This window comes from Sylvia atricapilla, chromosome 2 (genome assembly GCF_009819655.1).
Source record: "Sylvia atricapilla isolate bSylAtr1 chromosome 2, bSylAtr1.pri, whole genome shotgun sequence".
NCBI classification, from domain to species: Eukaryota; Metazoa; Chordata; class Aves; order Passeriformes; family Sylviidae; genus Sylvia; species Sylvia atricapilla.
Genome location: NC_089141.1, coordinates 12,707,870 through 12,725,793, shown reverse-complemented (window position 1 = coordinate 12,725,793; position 17,924 = coordinate 12,707,870). Strand labels below are relative to the sequence as shown.

The 17,924-nt window shown below is 39.4% G+C and overlaps 1 protein-coding gene across 1 annotated transcript in view; it reads left to right on the top strand.

Moving 5' to 3' along the window:
* Nucleotides 1–17,924, top strand: part of GABRR3 (gamma-aminobutyric acid type A receptor subunit rho3) — a 29,179-nt gene that overhangs the window by 8,644 nt on the left and 2,611 nt on the right. Inside the window, exons 3-9 of the mRNA XM_066340833.1 lie at nucleotides 846–958; nucleotides 8,111–8,178; nucleotides 9,500–9,723; nucleotides 11,903–11,985; nucleotides 12,556–12,696; nucleotides 15,346–15,498; nucleotides 17,644–17,840. Coding sequence (XP_066196930.1) covers nucleotides 846–958; nucleotides 8,111–8,178; nucleotides 9,500–9,723; nucleotides 11,903–11,985; nucleotides 12,556–12,696; nucleotides 15,346–15,498; nucleotides 17,644–17,840 — 979 coding nt within the window. The remainder of the gene's footprint in view (nucleotides 1–845; nucleotides 959–8,110; nucleotides 8,179–9,499; nucleotides 9,724–11,902; nucleotides 11,986–12,555; nucleotides 12,697–15,345; nucleotides 15,499–17,643; nucleotides 17,841–17,924) is intronic.

Here is a 17,924-nt window from a genome sequence, read left to right as displayed (position 1 = left end):
TGAAAGGAGTCTCAATACCTGCCCAAGCAATACATTCCCATGGTTCACTGTTCTCACCAGGAGAATACTTCTGTGAGGAAGATGTTCTTAATGTGTACAATGGAATATAGAATCATGAGATCATCTCATTCCAACCCCCTGCCATGGGCAGGGACACTTTCCACTAGACCTGGTTTCTCCAAACCTCATCCAACCTGGCTTTGAACACTTTCAGGGATGGGGCTGTCACAGCTTCTCTGGGCAACCTGTGCCAGGGCCTCACCACTCTCACAGGAAAGAATTCCTTCCTGATACCCAATCTAAACCTACTCTCCACTTAAAGCCAGTCCCCCAGCAAGTGCCTAGACCCAGGATCATCCTTTCTCAGTTCCTTCTAGACTCATTTGAGCTCCTAGGAAAAAAGCCACATTTATACTAAAATAAATAATTGTCTCTGTACTACGGATAATGTATGAAGTGGTTAAACCATGGATATGTGGTGTTATTTCCAAATTGATTTGCAAGTGTTTATGTGAATAATGACTTCAAACAGCTCTGTTCTCTTATATAATGATAGCTACAATCTCTGAGGAGAACAGAAGAGGATGTAGCAGTTCTTCCTGGGACTTCTTATAAATAATTAGTGTTCTTCATGGACCTGGGCACCTTCATACCTCATTTCCCAACCTTTCCCAATATATTTTTCTCCAGCTTTGTTAGCACAGTTGTTACCCTTAACATTCCACATTCAGCTGCCCAGTACTCCCAGTTCCCTATATCATTTGACTAGCACTGTGAATGTCAGGGCAGAAGAAATTAATTAAGTTTCTCACTTTTTTTTTTTTTTTTTTTTTTTTTAAACATAGCAAACGAGAAATTAAAATGAGGAAACTTGACAGCACAAAGGTCCGACCACTTAAGACTGAGCAGCTTCTTCACATAGAGGACCATGACTTTGCACTGAGACCTGGATTTGGAGGTGAGCAGAACATGCCTGTCCTGTGCAGGTTGAGAGTTTATCCTCTCTCTGGAGGTTTACTTGAACTTTGTAGCCTTAAGTGGAATGACAGATTTAACGGCAGCACATGTCAGTTGTTGTGCCTCAGGAAGTAAAGAAGGAAGAAATATAGAAATGTCAAAGACAAGGGGCTTCTCTGTGTTTAGTGTATCAATAGGGGAAACTGTTCAAATTGTCTGCTTTACAAAACTAAGTAGAAAAATAATATTAGAGTAAGGTTCTTTGAGAACAGTGATTAAGGTATCCCTGTAAACTGCACAGTCTAGTAGCAATTAGCAAATTACTTAGTCATCAGATTTGTTTTGAGAGATTGAAATGATCCATCAGTTCCTAAATCTGCTTGCTCTGTACAAAATTAAAAAAAACAACAAACTAACCACAGGCCTTCAGGTTATTATCATGTCATTGCTGTTGTGTTGGGCACTATGATGATTATTTGTTCATTTAACTAAATTGCATCTGGATCAAGGGAGTATTCAATGGGATGTTCACAGCTTGGATGCAGTTTTGACTCTCCTTCATGGAAGGGAAAATGAGAAAGCTGACCCACTAATAAGCTTTGTCTAAGCCTGTTCTGCACCAGTTGCCTTTTCATGATTCATGAAAATGGACTGTACTGCTCTGGATTATGAGGCCAAAATAAAATATATGAGGACTAATAATCAGTTGTGTAGACAAACAGGTTTGGGAGGCAAACTGAGGTCTGGGGAGCTGCTCTTGTTGACACCAGCTGCTGGGATCTTGCTGATCAGGGCCAAGAGGGAGAACAGGTAAGGAAAGCATCTTTGGATGTGCTGGGAGAATGGGAAAGGGTTTCTTGTTACCATAGAAATGATGTCTTGTCAGACAGCAAAAACCTTGCTTGATTTTGAATAGTTGAGATACAGTCTGTTTCTTGGCAACAGAAATTCAGATTACCTCTTGCCTAATACCTGTCTCGTCTGATATCTGTTAACCTGGACATCTTCTTGTTACCTCACAAGGAATTTAAATTTTTGAGAGTGTCACCTCAGAAAGGAGGTAGCATTTCCAGGAAAGCAGACAGCAGTTTGGGATGTCCTTTATTGCTGGATCATCCCAGAAAACAATACTGGTGATGTACATAAAAGCAGCTTTGGGTACATACCCTGTGATCTGGCAGTTGTCATTTTCCATGGGTGGTGAGGATTTTTTACACCCAGGCTTTTTCTCCTTGTCCCGTTGTTGTTTGTTTGTGATGTTTGGTTTTTTGTGGTGGGGGTTTTTTTTGGTGGGTTTTTGGTGGGTTTTTTGTTTTGTTTTGTTTTTGTAGATGACTCTCCACAGAGCCCATTCTGTTCCTCTTGAAGCCAGCTGTAGTTTTTCCACTGACTTCACTGCACAGGCCTCTCACTCATCACATTGCCCTGGGTGTGATTTCAGCTGTACTCCTCTCTTTCAGAAATAGCTTTCAGCTGCAGGGTGCCTCAGCTCTGCTTCTCCTCTGTCATCCACATGCCACTGTGGCACGGGAAGCACCTTTTTCTTCACACACATCCAGATTTTCAGAACTCTCTTAATATGTGAAATGTGAATCTCTCTTAGACTAAAACAGATCCACCAGCATTTTTACAGCACAGAGTGAAAAAAGTCGCAGTGAAATGAGTGTTAATCCCAAATTTATACTCCAGAATTCCTCTTCTACCACTGATTTCAGTGGTGTTGCAGTAGTAAGAAGCAGTTTGGCGTTCATAAGGCAGCAGCAGAGATTTATCACACAATTGTAACCTCATCAGTGGACAGATTTCTCTACTGAAACATGAATCTGAATAACATCCTCAGGATTATTTTATGGCAGCAGACATGAGGACTGGGTTTTTCTGAAGGACTGATGATTAAGTGTTGCAGCAGAAGGAAACTTACCTAGAGGAGAGGGAGAAATTAGAGATGTCATTGCCACAGCAGACACAACAGAACCCTGAACTGCATCGAGACTTAGAGCACTGTGGCTTTGTGCAGTTAACACAGGTGAAATTTTGGGTTGGTTTTCATCAGATTTAATGAAGCAGCTGTGTACTGTGACTCATGAAGGGCTTGTAGCTGTCACGTGCCACATCACATGATTTATTCAGCTCAGCACACTGCATCAGTTAAAAACAACAAAAAACAGATCAGAAAAAGTGGATGAAAAAACAAGTATTTATTCTTTACCTATAGAAGAGGGATGGATTTTTTTTCCCCCTCTCCTATATACCCCATTGTGATTTTCTGGGTATGTCAGGGAGTTGGAATGACAGATTTTATTCCTCTGGGTCCACTGTGCCCCTTTGCCTGAGAAAGTCAATCACCCTCTGCACCAGTTTAAGAGAAAAAGCAGCTGAAAATTCATGTGGTTTTGAACCTGCTGGAGGTGCCTCAGTTCAGGGAACTCCTATACCTAAGTCTGCCTTGTTTGATTTCATCTAGCCCCATACAGGCAATGTAAATGAGCTGACCAGAGGACCCAGTATTTAAGTTACAAAAGAAAAACATGCTGAATTTTATTTGTAAACTGAGCAAACATGCACAGGTAAAATCCTGGGGGAAATGAATGTAGAGCTGTTGGATACTGATGCTACTGGCTGCAGTGTTACTAGGAATAATTGTGGAGGTGAGAGGTCCATTTTTTGACCAAATGAACACAACTCTGCTGCCATTTATGTGAGTGTATTTTGGCATCTTTCTGTTGATTGCAGTGCCATTCCAGCTGCACAATTAGAATTTGACTCTCTGACTGTAGATTTTAAAATTTAGTCCTGACATTTTCCGTTTATTAGCAGATTAGAGATCAGAGCCAGAGAAACAGAGAGCATTGAGACAAAGCAAACCCAGCAAGCTGCTGGCAGGCTGATCCTACTCTTTAAAAATGTTACTTTGCAGTTCATTATACAGTGAGGTTAAGTGAGTCAAACCAACAATTCAGTACACCCAAACTTTAAAAATCTAAAACTGACATTGTTGCACTGTACTTACTCCCTAAGCCAGGCTCCTGAGTTGTTGATGGAAGTTGTTGGTGGTTTTTTTTCCTTTCCTAATTTTTTTTTGTTGTGGCTGTTTGATTGTTGCCTTCTGTGCAATGTCATGATCTGGTTTGGAAGTGAGTAGGCAGCTTCTGGATTTTTTTTTTTTTCACATGGCTAAATCTTCCATTCCAAGAGTTGGTTACTGCTCATACCAGACCACCTTCATTTCTTACATAAGAAAGAAAGAAATGGGGTAGTAACAAGAAGGAAATACTCTTGCCAGTACTTCTCCTGTACTTGTCATTGCCAGAAGAAAGTAAATAAATCCAAAAGCTTCACCTCCCTTGAGCTTATTTACATTTCTATCCAGTTTTCTTCCCCTGCAGGCCCACAGGCTTTTTGAAGAATAAAGTCCACCTACAGATCTTAATTCTCCCCTGGTCTTTATCTCCTACTTGCACTTTTCTCTAGACCTTCTTTTTTTCTTCCAGCTTACACTCTTCCAAAGCCAACTGGGTACATTTATTTCTAAATTCAACATTTATGCCATAGATCTTCAGGTGCAATCTGTGCAATCTGGCTATTATAAAAATATTACAGAATTCACTAAACCAGTCATTATTACTGCAAGTATTGATCCTAAAAATGCTAAAAGGATAGCCTTTTTACATAATATCCCTTCTAAAAAGGCTATTGCAGAATCTGCCTGATGTACTATCTATTAATAAAATTCCATGCTCATCAAGAAATTCTTTTGCTGTGCTTAAACCTTTAAAATAAAAGACTGGAAATGGCTTGCATGAAGATAAACCTGTCTGAAAACAATGGTGGGTTTTTTCTGCTGAGGAGTAATTATCCTGAAAATCTGTGGAGCCTCCATTGTGAAAATCACTAATCCCTCTAAAATAATGATTTGTAGTGACCCTCCAGAAGCAACTGAAGCTGCTCAATTTAATAACAAAATCCTCTCTGTCATCTCCAGTTTTGTAAAACTGGGAAATAAAAACCACAGCTTTGCTCTGGTTGCTTTTATTTTTTTTTCTTTAAAGTGAATTTGAGGCTGTTGTCTGATGGTCAGCCAGAGACTGAAATTTCTCGATCTAGCAGGGAGAAAGCTGTGGTGCAGGCACAGAGGTAGGTAAATTGCTTTCCTATTTTGGCTGGTTTAGGAACCTTTTCAAATCTTACTGCAGTTATGTTTTTTTCTAAAAAACATCCTCTTGTGACAAAACAAATCCAAAGGATGAAGAATTTACACTTCCCAGCAGCCTGTTCCCAATAGCTAATTATCCCTGTTTCTAGTGGAGTTGATTTTTAATCACCCACAGAAATGTTCCCAAAACCCATGAAGGATTAAATCAGACTGAGGCCAAGAGGTGTTTTGTTGGGTGTGTTAGTGACAACAATATAGAAGTGCTCCAGAATAGAAAATTGAACAGCAGAGTGATCAGGGCTGCCTATGTGTGCAGTGCTTACTGTCTTTATTATCTGCTTACATTTGTTTCCAAAGTAGAGTCAGAATAGGAAGGAAATACCTGTAGCTGCTCTGATGTGTTAGTAGTGGGTCAGGGCTGGGGTAGGGGATGTGCTTTAACAATTCTCTGAGGTGAATGACAGACTGGACACTGTTTTCTCACTAAGCATCACAAGTAAGGTCTTTGTATTTCTTCACAAAGAGGAATCTCTTCTCAAGCAGTCTGTTTCACAGTTCTTGCATTTCTACCTAATCAGGAATGGACTTAATTGTAACAGTTCCCCTTTTATTTAATTCACTTTAAAATTGTTCACTGTATTTCTCCTGGCCATGGGTTTTGAATTCTTTTATGCTGTTCATTCCCACCACCAGCATGTTTTTATAGTCGTTCCCAGTGCAGTAGAAGCTGTCTTTTCAAAGAATCAACTGTTTCTATGTGTATTTATGGATAAGTGGCACTTTGGTTTGTGTGCATGCAACCAACATAACCATAAGGTGCCACTGATTTCTAGTTCTGTGATCAGTTCCTTTGTATCTGCCCAGAGGAGATGAATTGTTGATGGAAATTTTGCCCACACTGGAATAATGTTTGTTTGGGTAAGAAATTGTCTGTAATTTTTGAAATTCCAAAAAATACTAGAACTGCTGTCAACACACGTGGAGCAGCTTGTCACTAAGGAAAGCCTTTTCCTCACTACATGTGACACATGGCTTAGAAAGTCAGATGTCTGACTCTGGGGTATGATTTGTGCATAGCTCTTTGTTTGCCTGAAGAACATTGATGGGAGATATTTAACTTTATTTGCTTTAGATTTGGCCTTGACTCGGGAACTGGTAAAACTTTTCTTGACTTTGAGAGCTACTCCCTCTCTCCTCCTGTTCCACCCACATAATTCAACAGAAATTGTTGTTTGCATTTAAATGATGTGTGAATGACTTTTCTGAAGAATGCTCACATCAGGTATAAATTCCACAATGACTTCTACTTTGGCTAAACCCGTGTTTAGTTTATTATTCAGATTTGAGTGGAATACAGAAAAGATGACTCCACTCAGATTACAACCAGGCACTCTTGTACCAGTGTATGGTACAAGTTGGTTTTTAGTGGAAGTAAACTATTTGTGTGTTGTGATGAAGACAAAGCAAGAAGTGGGCAAAACTAGTTTAGAAGAGATATAAAAACTCCTATTTTTGTATGAAGGAGTCTGGCTGAATATTCTCATTGATACCCTTGTGCATCAATCAGCCTGTGGGGCAGCTGTCTTTTGCCGTCTCTATTCTCCAGAAGCAGCAGCATTTTCCAAAGTGCTGCCTGATGTTTTTCTAACAAACTTTCTCTCTAGAGTCCTGAATCTTATTTCAGGCTTTGGCTAAGAGGCTGAGGGAGACATTCCTCTCAGAGACATGATTTCTGAGCCAAAGGGCCCAGCTCTTGTCAGTGCCTAAATATTTTCTGGTGTGCCCTGCTGACTCTGAGCATATCTCACCTTGCTTTTCCCCATGCTCAATGCATCTTCATCTGTTCTGTGCAGGGACAGAGTCTCCATTAAAAAAAGACAAGTAAAATCAAGAGATTACAGAGCCAGATTTAAAAATACCTCTAAAATAGTTCAAGATCTTTACTGGTAAGAACTGGAGGCAGCTGCATAATCCTCGAAGGCTGCTATTTTAAGGATGATAATTCCAAAAAGGGACACAGTATTGTGGCTGGTTATCACAAGAGTGATGTTCCTGGACTATTTTGGCTTGACAGGGCTAAAAGGAAAAGACAAGAGAAAGACAAGATAGAAAAGCTGTTGCTATTCAGACTTCCTTGTATTTAACTGGTTATTTGAAATATGTACTTTAAACATATTTTAGCTGGCTATTTTTGAAAAAAGTGATTGGAATCCTGTGTACAATAATAACTACTGATTTTCATGCTAAATGCAGAATATTCTTGGGGTGGTGGTGTGTGTATGCATATATACATGTTCCTCTCTCCCTTCCCTGTAAGGAAGCAATTAAATCAATTAGTGGAATGACATAACCTATGTAGAACTGGATCCTTCATTCTAGATATTTCACACTGAAAAGAGTGGAAATAATGTCATATTTAGCTGTAATTTTTAATTGATTTGGAGTAACTTCATCCTAAAAATGCACTCAGTAAATGCACAACACAGTGACTAACATGATTAGTACAGCTTTTCCCTTGTGAGGTAGTGAGCAAAAAATGTTTTTTCATAAACAGCTATACCAAACCTTAAACAGTTCAGTAGCTAAAGATAATAAAAGTCATAATAAGTATCTTGTTTGTGAATAAGCATTGGAGATGGTGAGAAAGCTTTGCAATCTTTGATGTATTTCGTGTACTTACTCAGCTTTTCCCTGTGGTGGTTCAGAATTGCACTCCAAGGGGTTCTTTAGCTGTGGCATCACAAGGACACTGCTGGTCACTCTGCCGTGCCAGTAACAACTGGTCTGGCTGCAAAAAGATCTCTGAAGAGCTTGTGCTTTTTTTCACAGCTGCTTAGCTTCAGGTGTTACTTTGTTGCCTTTTATCATTCAGTGTTCTAAAGTAGAGAAAGTGCAGAAAATGCTGGGATGGAGTGCTCTCTGCATGCTGCTGGTGTTGCACAGTCTTCCCTTTAAAAATAGGGATTTTTGCTCCTCATCACTCTTTCTGTTCCCATGCAGGGTCACCAATACCTGTGGGCATTGATGTGCAGGTGGAGAGCATTGACAGCATATCTGAAGTTGACATGGTGAGCAGAGCTGGAATAAAGAATTTCACTAAAAATACAAGAGGTTTGGAAACATCCAGATGGATGATAGAAAGCAAACCCTAAAGGGCACCTCCTTGCCTTGATGCATGCATTTAAATTAGTAAGAGTTGATTTTCTCCCTGGCCAGAGAACAGCTCAGGGTGGGCAGTGCTCTGGTTTGAAAACTCCAGCTATTCAATAAACACACAGGAGTTCTCAGAACTCTGCTCATTGCCTGATGAGACTTCGTGTCCTTTGCTTCTTTTGCCTATGCAAATCTGAATGGTCCATAACTGTGGCATGGGTGGAGCCATGATCATAACAAATGGAAAGAGAGACATCAGTTCCAGACATGGTCCTGGGAAGGAGACACTGCAATTGGAGCCTGTGGTACTGGAATGCAGGCTGTTCATTCCTCAGCCCAAATTGTCACTAATATTGTCAGTATGAACTCCTTTACAAACCTACCCAAATCATAAAATCATATTACTGGGCCATAAAATCCTATTACAGGGGAAGATCTAATACTCTCTTCGCAGTATCCTTATCAGAAGCAATTGTTCTACTGAGATAAATGGTGTCTGCCTAATAATACAAAATTTATATAGGTGAACACAGAGCAGTCAGGCTGTGCAGAAGCTCACACTGGCTTTGCAGCATCCTCTCCATCTCTTCCCACATGCATATTTGCAATTGTGATGTTTCTCTAAATAGGATCATAAAATATTGGTAACAATCTTTTATATTTTAAAATATTGTAGTTATTATAACTGTTGTAAAATCTAACTGCTCATTCTTATGATATTCATTATATTGTTTCTTTATGATGTTTTTAATTAATAAATGTACTAATTTAGCCCCTGTACAATATTTGTACAAAATGTACAGATCTTTTAAAAATTGACTGAGTGCTCATGAAGAACTGAAATTAATCTCTTTGTGAAGGAAACTTAAAGGAACTATAGTCCATTCTTGGAAAAGGTTGTGAAGATTTCCAGAGGAAGCATTTTTTCCATTTACCTTTGGTTGGTTTTAAAGCTTCTTTATCGCTGCACACCTGGCCCAATTCAGAAGACCACTGAAATATGTAGAAGGTTTATCTAAGAATAGATGAAGTCTGAGCCTCAGACATGAGGGACAAGAAAAAGAACTAAAATCTCAGCAATATTCACATCAAACTCAATGAGTGGTACTTGATTCCTCCCATTAAGGATCTTTCAGATAATGTCCAGAGAAGAAATTGATCCTTTTCATTTATAGTATTTTCGGTTGCACTTGACTAAACCAAGCATTGTCTCCTTTTATTTTGAATGGCCCAAAGGACTTCACAATGACTTTATATCTCAGACACTACTGGAAGGATGAGAGACTCTCATTCCGCAGCAACAAAAACAAAAGCATGACTTTCGATGGGCGGCTGATAAAAAAGATCTGGGTTCCTGACGTGTTTTTTGTGCACTCCAAAAGATCTTTCATCCATGACACGACTGTGGAGAACATCATGCTCCGAGTGTACCCTGATGGCAATGTCCTCTTCAGTCTGAGGTGAGGAAATACCCTTCCCTAAGGAAATCCATGGCTGCAATTGTTGTGTATTGGCTGTAGTTGAAATTACTGGAAATATTTGCTGATATGATTCTCATACTGGGCTGGCATTAATTCCCCTGGCAGCACATAATGGGAAACTGGTGACCAGGGTGCCAGTGGGAAAATAAATTTAGGAATAAATTTAGGATAGAGAACATATTTTTTCTATCATTCAGATAATGTTTCCTGTCAAGAGAGTTTATCAAATGTTAATTCCTTGCCAGTGGCTCTAGCAGTATTGCTACTGAGTACAGTAAAGCCTAAAATTATTAACAAAGGAAAACCCATGGTTTTAGGTTGTTTCTGTTTTTTTTCCCTGAGTCTTTTAAAACTGTTTCAGCTATTTGCACCCTGACTTACCAGTTAACATGTCAGTGATACAAACCAGGGCTCCAGACAGGCACGGAGAGCAGGTTTTTGGTGCTGATACCAGCAGTGTTGTGGACTAAAAGGAACTGAAAAGTGAAATAACAATTCCAGAACTGGAGTAGCAAGGTTACTAATGTGTCTCCCTTCCCTCTGCATGATATTGCACTGCTTTATGAGGGAGATTTGGATGATGTGGCAGAAACAGTTTCAATGGAGGAATTTTCCCCCTAGGGTAAGGAACCTGAGGCCTGTGCATTGCAGAAATACAGTTTGTTACTAATTAGCTGTGTGCACAGAGGTGATATTTCATCCAGTCTGGACAGTCCGAAGATTTATGGAAGCATTTGAGGTTGAGGCTGTGTAATAATTGTTCCAACAACTAATGAATTTATCTCCTCTGTCATGAGGACATGCAGAAATCCTCACAACAGCAGCTGTACACCAATTTAAAGTAGTGTCTGTTCAAGAGTCACACTGACAGTAAGGAACAATTAGGTGAAATGTGCTTTTTATTGTTATATTAACAATATAACAATATTTCCATAATTCCTGAGAAGGAAGGATCAGAGGAACTATACCCTTCCACTAAGGAGAGTGATTCTCCAAGTGAGAAGTAGGAAATATTCCTTAGATATGCCTTAAAACACCATTTTTTGTATTGCCAGTTTTATGTGTAGTAAGTAGATTTTATTCCTTTAGATTATATAATATGCAATAAATCTGCATATTTCACAGTTTATCTTCAGTGCCTGGCATCCAGGATTTTATTGAAGCAAAGTGAAACAAAAATCCAGATGTATTGATAAAATAGTCTTTCTTTTCTTCTTGTTCCCCTGGTCCTTTAGTCAACAGCTGAAGGATGGAAATAACATCCATAGTTGGAAGTCCTATGTGTGTCTCACTCTTAGGGTCTCATTTCAAGGCACTAAAGTCTTATTATATTTGTAAAAATTCAGCTACAGTGTGGTTCTTGATCACAAGTCTTCAAAGGGCACTTGTATAACCAGTATAAAACCCTCACTGAAGTTCCTGTGGGATTCTATTTGGGCAAAACTGAAAAATTGAACTAAACCATCAAATGACATGCAAGCTGTGACAGGAAAGGGAAATTTGGCAATATTTACCATATTTAAGTTGCTGCCCCTAGGAAGTTCAATTTTTTTTTTTTTGTTCTTTATTAAATACAAAGGGATATTTGTCCCCTAAAAATTTGTGAAAAAAACCCAGCTTGAATGTAAAATAGTCTTTGCCTAGATTTCCTTAAGCTTTTAAAATATAAAGCATTTCAATTAAGAGGAGAGTAAGCTTCCAGAAATTGCAGCTTCTCTCTTTTTGCAATTAAATATTATAAACATTCCAGCTGGGAAAACAGCACTTGAAACAATATTTGCTCTAATCTGTAACATTATCTACTTCAGTCTATGAGAAATCAAGGTAAGAAATGTGAACTCCCTTTGTTATCTTCCTAAGTACGAACCTTTAAAGAAAATGTGTGGAAGGCTAATGGAGGATCAGGCCAAATACAGGGTTTAAAAATCAAAGATAATGTATTTAATAATAAAGATTATTTACGTGAAAAAAAATCTCTCACTGATTTAACTTTATTTCACCATTTTGAAGCTATTTTTGAAGCATCTAAAAGGGCAGAAAATCTCAACCAATAGGATTCTAAACAGCAGAGTAGATGGGGATCTCACTAAGTTGTGTGCACAGCTAAGAAAGTGTGAAGTTTTTCATTTTATTTCTGGTTTTCTCTTCCTTTCTGCAGAATAACAGTTTCTGCTATGTGCTTCATGGATTTCAGTAGGTTTCCTCTGGACACACAGAACTGTTCTTTAGAACTGGAAAGCTGTAAGTTTAATTTCTAATTGCTCTTTACTTGTGCATTCTTACCAGCATTCCATCTAGTGCATAATACCTCTTTTACTTACTTTGGTGTGTGACCTGAACCCTTCAGCATGTACATATTGAACTGTAAGCAATTTTGGATCTTTCCAGACCCTCAGTGAGCTTTGGGAAGGTGGAAAAACCATGATGCACCCTGCTTTATTCCCACTGGATATTTATTACAAGGCCTAAATCTAAAAATCTGTCAAAAAGCAGGAAGATTTTTTCTCAGAGAAAAAAAGTGCAGATTAAAAGTAAAATAAAATGTCAATATTTGACTCCTTGGAGAAATGAAAATGGGTGCTTGTGTTACTGTGAAACATCAGCTTTTTCTCCCCTGCCTCAGTTGTAAACTGCTGCACTTGGAAAAAGGTGGAACATGGTCTTTTTTCATGTCAACTGACAAATTTGGTGTGAAAAAATGTCTCTTTGGGGTTTTCCCAGATTGGTTGAGTGGTCTCCTTTCCCTAAGAAAGGAAAGAGGAAGTGATTTACTTTAGTGACTTTGTAACTTCAGTCTCTGCTTTCTCACAGATGCATACAATGAAGATGATCTGATGTTGTACTGGAAACACGGCAACAAGTCCCTGAGCACAGATGAGCACATCTCCCTCTCCCAGTTCTTCATTGAGGAATTCAGTGCTTCCAGTGGACTTGCTTTTTACAGCAGCACTGGTATAGTAAGCCCTTCTCCTTAGAAGAGAGAAGCACAGGATAAAAATCATGCAGAATGTCTTTCACATTCAAATTCTTTGCTAATAAATGACAGTGGCTGATGAGAGATCAGTTAAAATGAGGTTTGTCAGTCTGGGGTCTTGATTCTCCTTGCATTACCAATATAAAACTTTGTTTTAGGAAAAAAAAGGCCATAATAGCACTTATAACTTCATATCTGGCATTAATAACCTGAAAAAATGCACAACAACCAAAATGTGCTGTTATGAGCTCTTGCAAAATCATGGTGCTTCTCTGAAAGCCATTGGAGTATTGAATTTGCCAGAATCTTTATTATCCTGGCTATATAGAATGGCTTGAAAATGGAAATCCTAAAGGGTCAGATACTAGAAAACAAACCAGAGGATTTCCAGTGTGTTTTATTGGCTAAAATATCCTCACTTCTGGAGCTGTGTAATGTCACTAAAAGTCTGCTAACTTGAGGATTTTCATATGAAATCATTTATTACCTGTTCAGGCCTAATTCATGATTTGCTTAATTTTCCTTGTTTGTACATGAAGTTGCAAAGGGAAAAAATCTTTTTATGTCAGTGCAACATAGTTTAAATTCAGGTTAATCTGCCCCAGACAGGTTTTTATTTCTCCCTGTAGATCTTGCTCCATACTTTCTGGCAAACTGCACAGGGCTTTAGAAGTAGTCTTGATTTCATGCAGGGTGGGGTTTGTTTTCCTTGTATTTTACATGAAATTATAAATTGTGAAGCACTTCTGTATGGAAGTAGTGTAACCATGTGTCTTTAACCAAAGAAAACAGTACTCTTGCTATTGTACTTTACAGTCTGAGTCAATTCATTTCAGTTTGGTTATTGCTCTTTATATCAAAAGAGACCAATAAAAGAAAAATTATTCCATTTAATATGATGAAGCGCACAACACTTGGAAAAAAGCATTTAAGGAAAACAGCAGACAGATTTATTTGGTGTATTTCATTTGCAGGTTATTTTTTTTTGCATTCAAAAGAGGGCCATTCAAGTTTGCAGAATGCAGAAATCCCAGTTTTAATGATGATGCAGCCTAAGCAGTGAGGAATTCACAGCTTGATAAGGTTCTTCACCCTTATCTCCTGCTCCTGTATGAGCTAAGAACAGAGCTCCATCTTTCAAGAGCCAGTGGCATGTGAAAGGAGGGCGAGTGATACCCTGCTGTAACTGTGCCGTGCTGAGAGCTGCATCAAATTTGTCCTGGTTGCAAGAAGGAGACTGGGATATTTTCCACCAGACTGGGTTCCAGGAGCTCAGCTGGCTTCTCTCTGCCTTGCTGTTCTGGTCAAAAAATACTCATGGCAAGCAAATAGAGCCTTGTGCACAGCAGGGCACCCTCACAATGCCCCTGCAGCCAGAGCTTTGCAGCACCCTCACAGCATCCTTGACTTTGCTAAGTGTAACTGCTTTACACTTAACATGCAGAGGTTTTGATGGTGAGCTTATTCAGCAGCATAAGGGGGAAAGCAAAGAGGGTTTTTTAAGTCCCAGGGACCACTGGGACTTAAAAAATACCTGATTAATGCTTGTAGTGTATCTGGTAATTACAATGAATGCTGTCCTTTGTAGGTTTACACTTCTCTTTGGCTTTGAGGTTTTGTTTTGCTCAGGAGGGTCCACTTTCTCTCTTTGTTTGTTTGTTTCTTGCTGGAAGCAAATTTACCCTCCAAGTAAATAATAGTGGAGAACAAACAGCACCAGTCTAATGAGAGTCATCATTCCCACAAAGCAGCTTTCTGCATTTCAGGTTCGGCATATCCTTTCCTGTGAATCTCAGTGAACACCTGTGGTGTTTAGGCTTTTGGAGTTCCCAGATCACCAGAGGAGCAACAATTTAAATCCATTTTAGAGACAATAATCTTTAAAACAAACAAACAAAAAATCCCTCCAAAAGTGAAAACACAATCGAAAGTTTAATATTATTTGGGGTTCATTTTGATATGTTCTCTATAGAATTACTCGTTGTGATGGCAAGACTGCTCCAACACAGGCTCACAGATGCCTCTGTCTGTCCTCGCCAGGCAGATGCTATGCAGCCACCCACTTTTGTGTTTTTATCTCTCTTTAACCTGGTTTCCCTGCCACGGCAGGGAATGACAGCACGGATGCAGTGCTGCACAGGCAGAGCATGCCCCAAAATTCACTAGATGGCACCCTGTCCTCTAAAGTGAGTGCTGGGCCGGCAGGCAGGCAGCTCCCACTAAAGAAATAAAAAAAGAAGGAAGGTCTTCTTCTTGTCAGGTATTTCAAGGAAGGCAGGGTGTTGACATCACTGGACAATTGTATCCTGTCTGTATTCTCCTGGCAGTTTCACTTCCAGTCTATTTAATTTTTTCAATTTCCCAGCCTCAGTTGTAACAGAGTATTTTAGAGCCGCAGCCATGACCCTTCACTCCCATAAATGAGGGAGGATGGACAGTTTGTAAAGCACTGTGTAAAACCGAGGTGGTGGCAAGGTTTCTGAGGCATTTACTGCTCCTGCTGTGGATACACCACTCCTGCCAGAAGGAGGGGCCAGCAAACAGAGCTCACAAATAACACAGCTCTCTTTCCCAACCTGTTCCTCTCCCTGTTTTTTGGTTTTTTGTTTTTGTTTTTTTCCCAACAGGTTGGTACAATCGACTTTTTATCAACTTTGCACTCCGCAGACATATTTTCTTTTTTGTGCTACAATCCTATTTCCCAGCCATGCTGATGGTGATGCTGTCTTGGGTTTCCTTTTGGATTGATAGAAGAGCTGTTCCTGCCAGAGTGTCATTAGGTAAATCTTTGCTGTATATTCTTTGGGAAGTATAGAATTGAGAGGGGGAGGGTTTGGAGGTACCTTAGCTTATTTACACAGGACATGAGCAAAAATATCAGATAATTGCCTGAACAGCACTGTTATTACCTCTGTTGTCATTACCTGTAGTCAGTCTCTACATTTGGAAAGGGAATGTTTGTTCAGACTGGCTTTGCTATTTTTGGAAACAGTTCACACACCACAAAAGCAAAAAAGGATGATTCTGCAGATTTCCTGATAAAATTTTACTTAATTGCAAAACCTGGATTTTCCTTCCCTCTTCCCAGCAAGGTAACGCGTAGGAACAGGCACTCAAATCCTTCCCCAAATTCGTGGATCATTAGGTGTAGCCCAATCTATGGAAAAGCTCTGCAGCTCTTCTTTTTCTCAAGAAACATTTGTTATCTTCCTACCTACTTGGAAAGAGCTGCCTGTGTGGCAAAGCCTTTCACTATGAGACACCTTAGAAATGTTTGCTTTGGTGTCTTAGCTGTGCAAGGCACACAATCTTCTGTGGAAGCCAAAAAGTAAGTTCTGAACACCTCAGCTCAGGAGAAGAGGATCTATAACAGTGGTTTTTTATAGAAGTTTATTTTTTTTCCTCTTACTGGTGAGTCAGTGGATGCCACTTCATGGTTTTGTTGTGAATATAATGCTGATTGCCTTGGAATGAGTACATTTTTTTCAAAAAATTAGGATTTCTGAAGATCTGATAGGAATTTGTTAAGATATCTAATGCAACTATAATGCACCTGAGTCCTGCAAATAAAATAGTCAGGTTAAAATAAAGAAGCTTCTGTTGTTTCTTCTCACTGATGCTGGTCCCAGAAGCCAACTGTATGTTGCCATATTTCTTAGACTAGAGAAAAAGCCCTCATTTTTCTCTGTAACTATATCAATCTAGAAAGAATAGTACTGTAGGCACTCAGGTCTCTTTCTATTGGCACAGTCTAAAGCTGTTAATACATGAAATACAGATCTATTTGTTAATCTGTAAATAAATTACAGTACCTCCTACCTACTTTTATTAGTGCATCTATGAATTCCTTTTATTTAGAAGAAATTTAACTTCATCTTTAAAAATAACTTTTTAATTCTCAGTAGGTAATTTTTAATGTTGTCAAGGTGGTTTTGCTGATCATGTTCTTTATGTATGGATTTCTGCAGAAGGTTATGCATCAGGAGTTCCATGAATAAAGCACATTTCATTAGCATAATAATACATAATTTATAGGAAACCTTAACAACAAAGTTTAATAAGCCTAGCTCCGTAGCCTAGAGTATATTTATATTAAATAAATTTATTTCCTCTTATATGGTGTATTTCAAACTCCATCCTTCAACATAAAAAAGCTGCAGAGAGGTTGGGGGAGGAAAACTCTTGTATGTTCCAGGAGACTTGAACTGGTGTAGTACTGGAGAAGGGCTGCAGAGACCCAGCTGGCAGTGCTGTCCCACAGATGTCTGTATGTTTTCATTTCAGAATTACACTGATTTCTTTCAAAGCAGAGCCTGAGTTGGGTGTTGGTTTCTTTCCTGAGCTGGAGCAAACCAAAATGAGATGAATAGCTAACATAAGAGCAGAGATTGAAAAGATGAGGGGGAAATTCTGGTCACACTAAGGCAAACAATAATTTTTTCTTAGTTTCAGTGGCTGTAGCATTTTTATGCTAGATTGTTTTTAGAGAACCATGAGGTTATGGCAGGGACATAGAGGCTGATACATGTTCTCAAGAGGTACAATTTGAGAAAGAGTTGGGAGGGAAAATGGTGATTCTTTAGTGATTTTCCTGGACAAGAAAATATTCAGTGGTGACCCTGGCTCTGGGAAGTGAAGGATGACCACAAACCTGCTTTCAGCTGTGTGTGCAGTGCCCAAAGCTGTCACAGAAATGTGTTCCTTATGCTGCTCAATGACCATTCTGAGCAGAGAGATGATTTAGTGCTCTCAGTATTGTGTGTGATGGGTCCTTCATGGTTCACTCCACTTCTCAGAGCCCGTGTGAGGAAGTTAAAGGGGGTGTCAATCACATGCCCTCAGGAAGCTGTGCTGTCCAAGCAGTGCTCATGAGCTAAACAGAACCAGCTGGCCAGAACTGTGATAACGCCTCTTCTCTCTGGCAGGTATAACTACAGTGCTGACAATGTCCACCATCATGACAGGAGTAAGTGCCTCAATGCCTCAAGTGTCTTACATAAAGGCTGTGGATGTGTATTTATGGATCAGCTTCCTTTTTGTCTTCCTGTCAGTCATTGAGTATGCAGCAGTGAACTATCTCACCACAGCTGAAGAGAGAAAACAACTCAAAAAAAGGGGCAAGGTACAACCCTCTGTGTTTTGTTGCCTTCTGAAAGCACCATGGGAGGCACAGGGTAGACCTGATACACCACTTTGATAACAGAAC